General features: G+C 50.7%; 5 protein-coding genes across 5 annotated transcripts; 3 read left to right on the top strand and 2 right to left on the bottom strand.

The window, feature by feature from the left end:
• Positions 1 to 322: 322 nt before the first annotated feature.
• Positions 323 to 2,478, bottom strand: ABOM_002129 (putative MFS monosaccharide transporter; the record flags this gene model as incomplete). The annotated part of the gene is made up of 10 exons (XM_022529259.1): positions 323 to 640; positions 703 to 788; positions 838 to 1,127; positions 1,173 to 1,190; positions 1,237 to 1,277; positions 1,325 to 1,720; positions 1,770 to 1,847; positions 1,897 to 2,169; positions 2,226 to 2,278; positions 2,334 to 2,478. The coding sequence occupies 10 exons, from the start codon at positions 2,476 to 2,478 to the stop codon at positions 323 to 325; spliced, it is 1,698 nt and encodes a 565-aa protein (XP_022391923.1).
• A 1,722-nt stretch (positions 2,479 to 4,200) lies between these two features.
• On the top strand, positions 4,201 to 5,202 carry ABOM_002128 (uncharacterized protein; the record flags this gene model as incomplete). The annotated part of the gene is made up of 1 exon (XM_022529258.1): positions 4,201 to 5,202. The coding sequence occupies one exon, from the start codon at positions 4,201 to 4,203 to the stop codon at positions 5,200 to 5,202; it is 1,002 nt and encodes a 333-aa protein (XP_022391922.1).
• Positions 5,203 to 5,896: 694 nt separating this feature from the next.
• On the top strand, positions 5,897 to 7,489 carry ABOM_002127 (oxygenase MpaB family protein; the record flags this gene model as incomplete). The annotated part of the gene is made up of 4 exons (XM_022529257.1): positions 5,897 to 6,256; positions 6,311 to 6,339; positions 6,410 to 7,136; positions 7,202 to 7,489. The coding sequence occupies 4 exons, from the start codon at positions 5,897 to 5,899 to the stop codon at positions 7,487 to 7,489; spliced, it is 1,404 nt and encodes a 467-aa protein (XP_022391919.1).
• A 319-nt stretch (positions 7,490 to 7,808) lies between these two features.
• On the bottom strand, positions 7,809 to 9,477 carry faeB-1 (putative feruloyl esterase; the record flags this gene model as incomplete). The annotated part of the gene is made up of 2 exons (XM_022529256.1): positions 7,809 to 9,046; positions 9,102 to 9,477. 2 exons carry the CDS (start codon positions 9,475 to 9,477, stop codon positions 7,809 to 7,811), a joined length of 1,614 nt encoding a protein of 537 aa, XP_022391918.1.
• A 1,781-nt stretch (positions 9,478 to 11,258) lies between these two features.
• ABOM_002125 (siderophore iron transporter) lies at positions 11,259 to 12,323 on the top strand (the record flags this gene model as incomplete). The annotated part of the gene is made up of 1 exon (XM_022529255.1): positions 11,259 to 12,323. The coding sequence occupies one exon, from the start codon at positions 11,259 to 11,261 to the stop codon at positions 12,321 to 12,323; it is 1,065 nt and encodes a 354-aa protein (XP_022391921.1).
• Positions 12,324 to 12,334: the final 11 nt, after the last annotated feature.

Below are 12,334 nucleotides of genomic sequence, written 5' to 3'. Positions count from 1 at the left end.
ACACACCCCTTGGTTGCGATATCGATGCAGCTGTGGTCTGATCAGTGGCCATAACATCAGCGAGCTGATGTAAGGTGTTCGCTACATTCCTAATGCACAGCACATTCATTAAGGCTGTCCACATAGGAGAAGAGCTAGACATACGGAATACAATTGATCTATGCTAGGAAACAGCGACATCGTTATGAGAAGAGGAAATATATTAATAGTCTAACACTAAGTAGCCCTCAGCGATACCCATCAGCTACTACGACCTGGCACATGCTATGTAGCCTGACCACCGGGAGCAATATGGCAGCCAAACCACTTCAGCCTTAGAACACTACTCCGACACATTATCAACATGCGTAGGCTTCTCGGCCAGCTTCTCATCAGTTGGATGCTCTGGTTCCTCACCCAAGAGGGCCAAGAGCCCGATCTCACGCTCAATCCGTCGCTTCCGGGCCTCATCCTCCACCGCCATGCCTCCGGAGCCAAAGAGCTCGTCCATCTCCTCTAAGGTGCGACCTTTGGTTTCGGGCACCAGGAACCACACCCAGAATACACCGATGGTGGTGACACACCCAAAAAAGATGAACGTACCGTAGTTTGAGGCACTGAGAAACGGCGAAGTAGAGAGACCGACGGCGAAATTGTTCAGCTACAGAGCAAAACGGTTAGAATGATGGTAATAAACCATCGAATAGATAAGGAAGAACGTACCCAGTTGCTGCTGCCACCGATACTGACACCCTTGGCACGCATGCTCAAGGGGTAGACCTCGGAAACCACGATCCAAGCAACAGGACCTACGACAGTTAGTCAAGGCTGAAGGGCCACGGACGTGGTTGGACTCACCCCATGAATAGGCAAAGTTAATGATGAAAATCCACACAAATACTACAGCAACCCATCCAGGAGCCTTGTGCTGGGAGAAGGTATGTTGATAGGACCCAATAATACCAGCCACGATAAAGTGACACACCGCCATACCAATACCACCGGCAATGAGGATCTTCTTCCGACCAATATTGTCGACCCAGAGAACGGCAGGAATGGTGAAAACGAACTCGAAGATCCCGGCTACTCCGGTGGCGAGCAAGGAGGTCGTGGTACCACCGAGCTGAAGATCTTTAAATATCTGCGGGCTGTGAAGGATTAGACGTGCCCACCTGGCGCAATGGAGGACTTACGCATAATAGTTGATCCTACTAGGCATTAGTACGTATATATATCATCTGATTCATGGCGACTTACGCATTGATACCATTCCACTGTTGAAAGACCATGATCAAGCACTGCAATCGTCAGCGGTCGTCCAAGGAAGCCGTGTCAAGTCACATACCGCAACGGAGGTCCGCTTGAATAGCGACTTATCCGTGATGAGGGACATGTAGTCATGCAGCCCAATCATGAAACGGCTCTTGAATGACCCATCCTGATACTGCGGATACTTCTTCCGCGCCGTCTCATCCTCGAACATACGGAGCGCCTTCATCTCCAAGAATTCGATGCGCACGAGCATATCATCAACAGAAGCATCGCGCAGACGAGCTACGGTCTGTAAACACTCTTCTTCGCGACCTTGATTCATGAGATGACGCGGTGACTGAGGCATGAACATCATCATGCCAACCGCCAGGACGAGCGCGGGCAGAATTTGGATACAGACCGGAATCTCCCAGGCCGCAATGGACTGACCTTCTCCCGTACCGCCGATGAAGTTGGTACCATATCCGATCTAGCAAGATTAGTGAGGCCTCGAGACGAGAGGGGAGTATGGTACTTACCCAGAAACTGACCATGATGCCGAAGGTAATGGCCAATTGCTGAACAGCGACCAGAGATCCTCGAATCTCGGGAGGAGCCTGCTCGGGTAAGAATATATCATCCAAATCGGGGTAATATGCAACATACCAGCTCGGCGTTGTAAAGGGGGACAATCATACTCAGGTTACCGACTCCCAGACCGGTGACAAACCGACCGGCATAAACATAGTCTGGGTTTGTCGTGCACGCCTGGACAATGACGCCCACACAGAACACAACTACGGCCACAACGACAGTCACACGGCGACCCAGTGCATCGGCCAAATATCCATTGGCCAGTGTTCCCAACCAGGCACCGAGCTCGAGAATAGAGGTCAGCATACCCTGAGCGGTGCCCGTGTGTTCGGCATATCCTTGCGTCTAAATTATATCAGTTGGGCACTATGGAGACGCAAAGCTATCCGTGACATGCATACCGCATCGATGAAGGACGGCATCGTAAGAATTTGAGCGAACATTCCCTGGTTGTCTGAAGGCCGTGAGTCTTCTCATCATCAAGTGTTTCGGGATTTGGCTGTACGTACATCCATAGACCAACCCACCGAGCGAGGCAAACAGCGCAATACCGAACGTTTTTTTGCTATGGACTAGCCCGCGCCATCCAACTCTGCCTCCAGCAAGCTCTGCGCGCTTGGCGGAGATGCCCTGAGAGGTCATACCACCCGCCATATCGGCAATATAGAGCGAAAGACGTGGGTATTTGGTGATAAAACGTGCCCTATGGAGATAGAAAGGGCTGTGAGGGAGTCGCTGCTGTATATAATAGAGTTGAAATTGAGACAGGAAACAGTCGGGACCGTGGTAGTAGATGCCGATCAAAAGCCCCCTTGGGGGAAAAAGTGCTGGGATTCCGGCTCATAACGGCTTTTTGTCTTATGCATGAGCCAGAGCAGCTTCTGCGACTGCTTCTCTGACCTCCGCAGGCTTTCCGATTTCCGGTAAAGATCGCTGTGCTAATTTAGCCAGAGTTTCCCACTGACGTGTTGTCCCCGGGTATTTACCCCCGTGGGGGTGGACAAGTGAGGGCTGATAAATTGATTCGGGCTGTCCACCGGTGTGCAGCTGTAGGAACATTGAATTCTTTCTCATACTGCTAAGCTTCGTGGCTACGCCTTGTACATCTTAACCGGTCTTGGCTGGACGCCATGTCGTAGAGAGTTGCCATATGAAGAATGATTGTATTTACTATTTCTTGTATAAGAAAGCAAAGGACAAAGTCTTACAAACGAGAAAGAAAAGTGTCTGTAAGCCCCCCACGTGGAAACCAATAGCCATGGCTACTCGGTATCTGTGTGGAGGGAAATGTGGACGGATGTGGGTGAAATCTGGGGGATCCTGCACCGACTCCAGTAAGCAAAGAACAGACTGTGGAGAAGAAGAAGAAGAGGATGGAGCATCGGATGAGATTTTTTCCGATCAATTTCATCCCTAAAGCCGGGGGTAGTCTCGCTGAATCCCCCTGGATAGTCTCTCTCTCTCTCTCTCAGCGATCCTAATTGCATGGGGGTTATCCAGACATTCTCCTTCCCCTTAGAACCAGGTCACAAGGGCTGGCATCCTCTTATTTCTGGTAAACTTCAGCTCTTAAACGGCTGCAATATCAGTTCTCGTTACGGAGTACTACACTACACTAACATCGAGTTGCCAAGCCCTGTGGCTTAACAAGCATTACGGAGCAAAATACTACTAACTAGTTAGTTGGCTAACTAGTCCATAACTAGTTATTTAATGCAACATGGCTGACATAGCCGCTGCACTAACTGCCTCATACCTGCAACTTGCTGACGTGGTTTCCTACCCCCCTTGTAACTTGTTCGGCTTTAACTATTCTCTCCGGGTGAGGCTACGGCAGTCTCTAGTAGTATTCTTGGTTATCTTCACGGCAATGGGAGGCTTGCCTCATTCAAGTGAGCCGAAGGGGACACGCATAGCCCGAGCTCCCAGGTCAAGATCCGGATGCCGCACATGCCGGTTCGTAAATAACTCCGACGAGCGCGGATCGTGCCACTAACTCCCATGGATAGAATACGGCATGTCAAGTGCGACGAATCGCCGGGCAGGTGCTTGAAGTGTGAATCAACTGGGCGCCAATGTGGCGGCTACGATCTTGATCGACTTCCGCTACAGAAGAGGCCAGCCAGCGGCACAACTGTCAACCTCCACCAAATACGCTTGGTGCTCCCAGATCGAACATCCGACGAGAGGCAATGTTTCTCGTATTTCCAATGCTCCACTATCCCGATGATAAACGTCTGGTTCGATCACCACATGTGGGATCGGCTTACGCTCCAAATGAGCCTTGCCGAGCCAGCCATCTGCCACGCGGTAGTCACAGTGAGCGTCTTGTAGCAGCTAGTAGAAACGACTGGAATACCCGTGCTGCCAGAGGATATGACGAATCGCTACCATCGCTTCGCCTTGGGCCAGTACAACCGAGCAGTCGCGCATCTGATCTCCCGCATGAACTCCAATGACCCGAGCGTGAAGAATATGGCCTTGATTTGCTGTCTACTGTTTGTGGTCTTCAAGTTAACGCGGGGGCGGTATGACCTAGCGATTGTTCATCTTCAAAATGGGGTCAAGCTACTGGGCGCTGAGGCACAAAGGCCTAATTACAGTTCCCTATACCATACACATCCCTCTTTAGCCTTAGAGCGACAGATTGAACCATCTTTCGCCGCTGCCATAATGCACCTGGATCAGCAGAGCGCACATTTTGGAGTCTCCAAGCTACACGACGGGCTGGCTCTAGAAATGTTTGCTGACCAGGCCGGCCACGCACCGACAATCATGGATTTCCAAACTATCCAGGACGCGTGGATCGTGCGCGACCGCATCTTTATTCAATTTTGCATGTTTGGCACACTCTGTGAATCCTTCTCGGCAGTTGAGATCTCTGCGAACTATGGTGTATTATCTATGGAGCAGAGGAAACAGCAGGTACAGCTTGCCGGGTTTGCGGAGGCGCTGGATCGCTTTGAGAAGGCAAGCATTCGTGGCAGATGTCTCACGGCAAGGGAACGAAGGGCCCTTGCAATTCTACGTATGCATCATGCGGCACTTTCAGTGACTACGGATATATGCTTGATCAAGTGCGGCGACACTATCCGTAGTATATCCACGGGACGCTTCCACAATGTCGTCGATCAAGCGCAGAATATCACGGGCAGGTTGATGGAGATTGCCCCCCGAAGTACACATCGCCGTCCCACACTGCTAATGGAGACAGGCACTATAGCACCTCTGTTCTTCGTCATCGCCAAATGTGATGATGCAGCGGTTCGCCAGCGCGCACTGGCGGTCCTGGAGTCTTGGCCACACCGAGAAGGCCTGTGGGACTCCCAACTGGCCGCAACGTTGGCTCGCCAGATGATCTCTCCCGAGGTGCATTAGACCGGAATTATGCATCTTTGCACTAGTTGAGATGCTGTATGCCGGACGCGCATAGTGCCGACGTGGAAAGTAGCCACGGTGGTCACCTTCTCGCATGCAGTAAGGTTCAATCATTGTTACGGAAAACTGGCATACACATGTCAGGAGTAATTGGCCGTAAGCCTGGAATAAAGGGAAATATGCGTAGCATTGTAGGATGGCACCTTGCATGTAGGGCTTTACCCCGCCCATGGTGCTCGGACCGAGGGGGGTTTACCATGCCGGATTCCGCATAGCACCGGTGTTTATGCTGCACAAAGGAAGAGCTTTATGCTGCATTCTATGTATTCCTTCTCTATTCTTATAGTCTAATGGCGGGGTCCTGCTCTTCTTGTAATTTAACTGGAGAGCCTCGTCCTGACGTCACTCAAGGCATGTGAAGCTCTTGGCTTCTCCTGCTATTGCCATACAACCTGGAGCACTACAAGTGTATTATACAGCACCAAGGATCAGCAGGACACCGTGGCTCGTCATGATAAGAAGGACTTCATTATCCCATGTGTCCCATATGAGGTGCAGTCCAATATGCGGGCCTCGGTCCGCGGACAGCAGGATTATAGACATCGCGATACTCAGCAACCAGTATATATTATTGTTCGACAGTAGGACTAGGTGATGCCCTGTATGATTTGCCATAGCATAATTTCTTGCAATAATGCCTGCGCCCAAGAACGCGAAAAGAAACCGAATTGAGTACCATTACTGGGACTACAGTTTCGAGTGGACCGATGGGCATCGGCCGGCGAGCGAGTTCGAGTCTTGGATCCATGCCTGCGATAGCCTTGCGGATGAGTGCAACGAGATATTAAACGAATTGCCTGCCCCTGCCAACGATGAAGGTGGCAGTATCTCGAAACGAGACCGATATGCACTGTTGATGGGGAATCGTGAAAACCACCCGAAGCTCGAGGAGCTTTGGACCCAGATCAATACGGTGCCCGAGTGGGTGGATTGGGCACAGATCCAACGGGGCCAAGAGGTGTATTGGCGATACATGCTCCCTATAACGAACTCGGTATGAGTCTTATATATATGGGATAAACACACTGCTAACCCTTTGTCCCGTTAGCTCACATACAATAGCCTACTCGGCGGAATGTATGAAATTACTTTCAGTTTCCTGTCCTATCACATACCTTGTCGAAATTCTAATCCCAGTAACCTATAGGGGAGCCATTCGTGTGGGAGAAACATTATCGCGCACTGGCGGCTTTAGCGCCAACGTCGTCCGTCGCCGACTACTAGAGACCGCTCAACACGCGTTCCAAGTGAACAGCTCCGTTGACAGTATGAGGCCTGGAGGGGAAGGACATCTTGCGTGCGTTCGAGTCCGGCTCCTTCATTCAGCTGTGCGTCTCAAGATCATGAGCCTGGTGGAGCGAGACCCAAGCTATTATGACGTCCAAAAATATGGCTTGCCCATCAACGATCTGGATGCCTTTGCGACCATCAATACGTACAGTAGCACTGTTATCTGGTTAGGACTACCGCGCCAGGGTATCAATCTGAGCGACCAAGAGACGGAGGATTATATCGCGTTATGGCGCCTGGTGGCCTGGTATATGGGCGCCCCAGCCGAGCCCTTTGAAAGCGCAGCCAAGGCAAAGCTTTGGTCTGAGTCTCTGCTCATCAATGAATTTGCCCCGACCGATACCGGAAGGATCCTTGCAAAGAACATCGTAATAGGAATGGAGAACACAGCTCCTACATATGCCTCGAAGGAATTCATGGACGCGTTATCTCGGTTACTCAACGGCGATCAGCTTTCGGATGAGCTCCACATTCCGCGAACGAACTTGTACTATCGAATGCTCATGTGGGGATACTGTCTCTCGGTCCAGCTACAGGCCAAAGCCCTACCGAAGATTGGCTTTCTGGAGAAATATGTTTTTGCAGTATGGAACCCTCCCCTCTCGTTCTACATGTTGCCGTAGGATACTGACCGAAATTGCAACTGCAGTCTCGCCGCCGGATGATGTGGAACCACCTCATGGATGAAAAAGAGGGCTTAGGAAAGGAGACAATCTTTGACTTCAAGTACGTTCCAAGTCTCAAACGGACGACACGAGAGGGGCAGCGCAAAACCTATATACTTAAAAGGCCCGGTATCGAGGTTCTATCGTATCTGGGACTCCTTACTGCCTTCGGGAGTGTTGCCACCCTCAGCACCGCAATTTACCTCGCAGCCGCAGGAATATTGCTAGGGAGCCAGATCGTACCAGATCTGAGCCATCTCCTACGTGGTTGACTAGGGCCTTGAGGTGGGTATGTGTTATGACATATTATTTGACATTTGTACGACCCTGTTTAGACAAAAACATGGCATTGGACATCTACGAGTAATGTTGATTGCAGAAGGAAGGGCCGTCATGAAAGAGCCTCAGCTTTACTATTTGTACCGTGATAATCATGGATTTCCACATTTCGATTAAAGTTATGTATCCTCATACATATTAGTCTCTTGTTGTGCCATATTAGTCCTGCTCTAGTAGAACGAGCTTAAAATGTCTCATCGGTATCGCCTGACGGCAATACTTGGATGTACCTTCGGATTTGATAAATCTAGATCATACACATTCCCAGGCGTTCTCATCCGTGTACAGACCGGGCCCGACATATCTATTGCGCTTGGGATACTTGCAGTGCTTGCGGCGATATTCCGCAGTAGAGCCATTGAGCTTGGCGCCCCGAACAAAGTCAGGGGCGATACCCTCTTCGACCCACTGTACCATGGCCAAGAGGACATTATCCTCGGGCTTATTTCCTGAAAATGTCTCAGACCCTTGGCCGATAGCAGAAGGCCCATCTGAATTGGCGCAGTGGCCCATGCCGCTGATGGGAAAGAAACGGTAGAAGTCGTCGAGCTCAGAGGGGCTGAGATTCATTGTATCAGCTACATGTTTGTAGTAGCGTTTGGAGTTGTCGGAAGAGATAACTGGATCTTCCACGCCGTGGTAATGGAGGACCTTGCCACCCTTTTCCTGGAAGGGAGAGAGATCGCCGTCCCAGGTGGAGATCTGATAGGGGTCCTGAGCGCTGGCAACAGCGGCGTCCTTCACGGTCCAAGTGGTAAGGTCCCAGTTGGTGTTGTTGTATACCACATAGCGATACCAGTCTTCGGCATAGGAAAAAGGCGTCCCACTGTAGTAGATGCTGAACGCTCCTAACTCGGATCCGGGCTGCATGCGTGGATAGAGGAGGGAGCCATCGACACCATACGTCGGACTGAACACACCGTTCACGGTCTCAACCTGTGCTCCCGTGAGACACGTACCAGATGTGGAGGATTGGGTCGCATTGCAGAGCAGCGTCTCAATGATAGGCTGACAAAGATCCGGGTCCTCTATGACGCCGTCCACCGCACCATCGAGGGAATCACATTGTCTAAGTATCTCCTCGTGCACGGTACTCCATTGCGCTTTAGTCACGAAGGTCGCTGCGCTGGAGTTGCCCGTGAGGGTGAGGAATCGGGCACCCCAGCTGGTTAGATTAACAAAATTGAAAGCAGGCGCACCAGCCACGACGCCGTCAAAGTCATTTGGGAACCTGTGCACGGACTTCCAACCTTGCCGGCCTCCAGTGGAGCAACCAAGGTAGTATGATTTATTATAGCCTTGAGGGTAAAAGCTTTGGGTCAATTCCTTCCCGACAACGACGCCGGTATGGAGGGCGCGGTAAGCAAAATCCTCAACCACCTCGGTGTTTTCATAGAAGTAGACCCCAGTGTTACCAAAGTGTCCATTATTTGTGCCAACAGTGGCAAATCCATATCCAGCAGCATAGGCCATATCATCGTACTTGATACCTATGTGATATTGTTTAGTTAGGGCACACCGAGTTGAGAAAGAAAGGTCACATACAACCACCAAGGCCGCCATTCCCTGTACTTAGGAATCGGCCAGAATAGTTACTGGGCAGCCAGGCTTCCATAAAGATCTGACTCTTGCTAGAAGTCGTTACGTTGAGCGCAATGCGACAAAATGCAAATGTGCTGGTTATAGGATCCTCGCCGTCACTGCAGATGGCCGGGTTATACTCCATGGAGATGTTCACCCCAGCCGGGACATAGGTAACCGAATGGACAGTCGCATTAGGTTGTTTAATCTTTTCCCTGAATGATTCACATTTAGCCTGGAAAGAAGAGCCATTGTGGCTAGACTCAGTAGAAGAATGAGATGGTTCTATGGCTGCAGCCGTAGCTGCGGTTGCAGCAAGGAAAGGCAATAAGAACCGCATGGCAAATGTAAACGAATAATGCTATATCGGGATTGAAGATTTTCGAGCTAAATGCTTGCTTTTATAAGTTTTCCCCATCCTGTACCCCGGATGTGATCCCATCTCGACGGGAGGTATCAGATAACAGCTCCAGATTAAGATCCCCACAAACGGCAAAAGTGAGGTAAGAAACGTAGCTATCAAATACCGGGGCAAGACTGTAAAATACAGGAACACCTGCAAGCCTCGGCGAAACTTTCAATCGAGTAGGTCGCAAGCAGTTGAGATCGGCAGTTATCCGTAGCGTGGAAGATGCAGTGGAGAAAAATCCGCAATTTCCCCGCACTCCACAATTTGCCCTACATGGCTTCCTCCACGATCCAGACAAGTCTTCGCTCTCCCCCAAACACACCTCGGACTCGGCAATTGATCGTCGTCCTAATTGCGAGGAGTGTGTTAGAGGTATGGTGCACGCAAGACGCCGGCAAAATGGGCTTTGTATAAGTCTCGATACTACTGTTTTCTGACGGTCCTAGTCTTATTTGTCAGGGGGGATTCAGGACTTCGCCTCCTGCCAGAGCTGGGAGGTCTTCACCCTGTGTGGGTTCCTAAGCATCATCATTATCTGATGACGAAAAGAAAGGTGAACTTCTTCAATGCTAGGGTGCCGTATCTCGCGTCGCGTGGGAGAATAGTTCAGGGTTGTTCGAAGCGACTTTCATGAATGTCGCAAGTCCTGGTCCGGATTGGCCTATATCACGAGCATCGAAGAGGGACCATGTTAGGACAATGAACAGGGACCTTCGGAGTAGTTATAGATGCATTGCTCCCCACGTCGCAACGATTCACTCGGCCCGGGGAATCCTAAGTACCTCGGAAAGTTAGCGATCGGCTCTGACTTTATACCGGCGGTTAATGTCCTCAGGGTCGTCTTGCTGTGCATGATAGCCCGTATACACTCCAAGTGATTGGCCGAAGGCCATACTGTATCCACAGGGAAGTTGCCTACCCACGAGCCCTCATTACTGCTTTGATATTCTGGAAGGCAGCGTAGATCAGTAACCATCGTTGGCTAACATTCAAAGCAGTAAACACCTCGATCTGTTGGGGACCACCTGTCGGACATTGTTCCATACCGATGTGTCGAGCTTTCGTCTCATTCGACGCATCGGACAAGACATGTCCAAGTAGGAAGACCATTTTCCTAATCAGGAGCTATGTGTCAAGCCCATGGTAATGTTCAACCAACAAAACCTATAGTAATGGTGTCACCACCTCGGGACACTATCATGGTCAGTTCACATCTGAATATGTTCACCATGTCGGCCAGATTCCGACACATCTGATTAGATTAGATCCCACTGGCCAACTTCTAATTGGCTGGCCAAGAAGCCCGTAACCGAAAGTAGAAAATGGATCCCAAGAAATGTCTTCAAAGACATGCAGCGTTAGTACGTTCCCTGGCCCATATGGACAGTAGGACGTATGATTGGTATATCCTTTGGCCTGACGGGTGCTGGGGCCATGCTTGTTCGAGTAAGGTCGGTCTGGTCTCTCGCGATGGAGTGTTGGGAAAGCAAGTAATATTGGGGAACTAAAAATTAACTCTTCACACGGGTAAAAAAAAAGGTCATACCACGGGATCCATCTTATCAGATTGGGGATAGACATGGTCATAGATAAAATGTTGCTCGGTCAAGGACTACCCCATCCCAGCCCAAACTTGTACTCACTCGCCAGATCCGGAGACATATATCTCCTGCGAAACGTGGTACGTCAACGCGGTCTACAACAGCTCCATTATGTCACCGAGCGATCAAATAACCCAGGTCACGGTTCCTGAACAAGATGACCAGGCCACGCTCAAGCCCGCCGTTGGGGATTGCCAACAGTCCCAGGGAGTCACCCGAATGGAAGCCGTCTATCGCGAGGCCAGGTCGGATCGGAAGACATTGTGGCTCATCGGGGTGTCAGTGCTCGTCTGCGCTTGGGCTTACTCGCTCGACTCATCCACCACGTCCTACTACTCGGTCGATGCCTCCTCATATTTCAAACAGCACAGCTCAGTACTCTCAACTCTATCAATTGCAACAAGCATCATCAGTGCCATGAGCAAACCCTTTATCGCAAAAGTCTCGGACATTACATCCCGCCCGTACACATACATATTGGTGCTGGTCTTTTACGTCCTGGGGTATATCATTGTTGCCACATGTAGGACCGTTGCTGGCTACGTCGTTGGAGAAGTCTTTGTCGCCATTGGGAGCTCTGGCCTTGACTTGACCAACGATATCATCGTCGCGGATCTGACACCGCTCGAATGGCGCGGATTTGCTAGTTCCATGTTATCCACACCTTTCATCATCAACACCTGGTTTGCCGGGAAGATTGTGGATGCTATCGATAGCAAAGGCCAGTGGCGCTGGGGATACGGGATGTTTGCCATTATAATGCCTGTCGCCCTCGGACCAGCCGTCGCCACGCTCATCTACCTCGATCGCAAAGCTAAACAGAATGGCATTGTCAACATTGCCTCTTCGAACGCCGCACGTCGAGCTGCTGGGCATCTTGCGGAGAGGGAAGGTCGCGATACACCCCGTGGTACGGTCTCAGCACGGGCAGTTGAACCTTCCGAACGCTGGGCGCCGTCTGTCCGGCGCATCCTGGAGGAAATTGATGCCTTTGGTCTGGTGCTGCTGGGGTTCGGCTGGTCACTCTTACTATTGCCATTTTCTCTGAAAACCTACGCAGATGGTGGTTGGCGGAATCAATCGCTCATCGCCATGATGATCGTCGGTGGCCTCCTCCTGATCGCCTATGTCATCTACGAGGTTAAATGGGCCCGTGTACCCAGTGCTCCTCGCTGACTGGTATTTAA

The sequence above is a fragment of the Aspergillus bombycis genome (assembly GCF_001792695.1).
Source record: "Aspergillus bombycis strain NRRL26010 chromosome Unknown contig00017, whole genome shotgun sequence".
Lineage (NCBI taxonomy): Eukaryota > Fungi > Ascomycota > Eurotiomycetes > Eurotiales > Aspergillaceae > Aspergillus > Aspergillus bombycis.
This window is presented reverse-complemented; position numbering and strand designations above follow the sequence as displayed.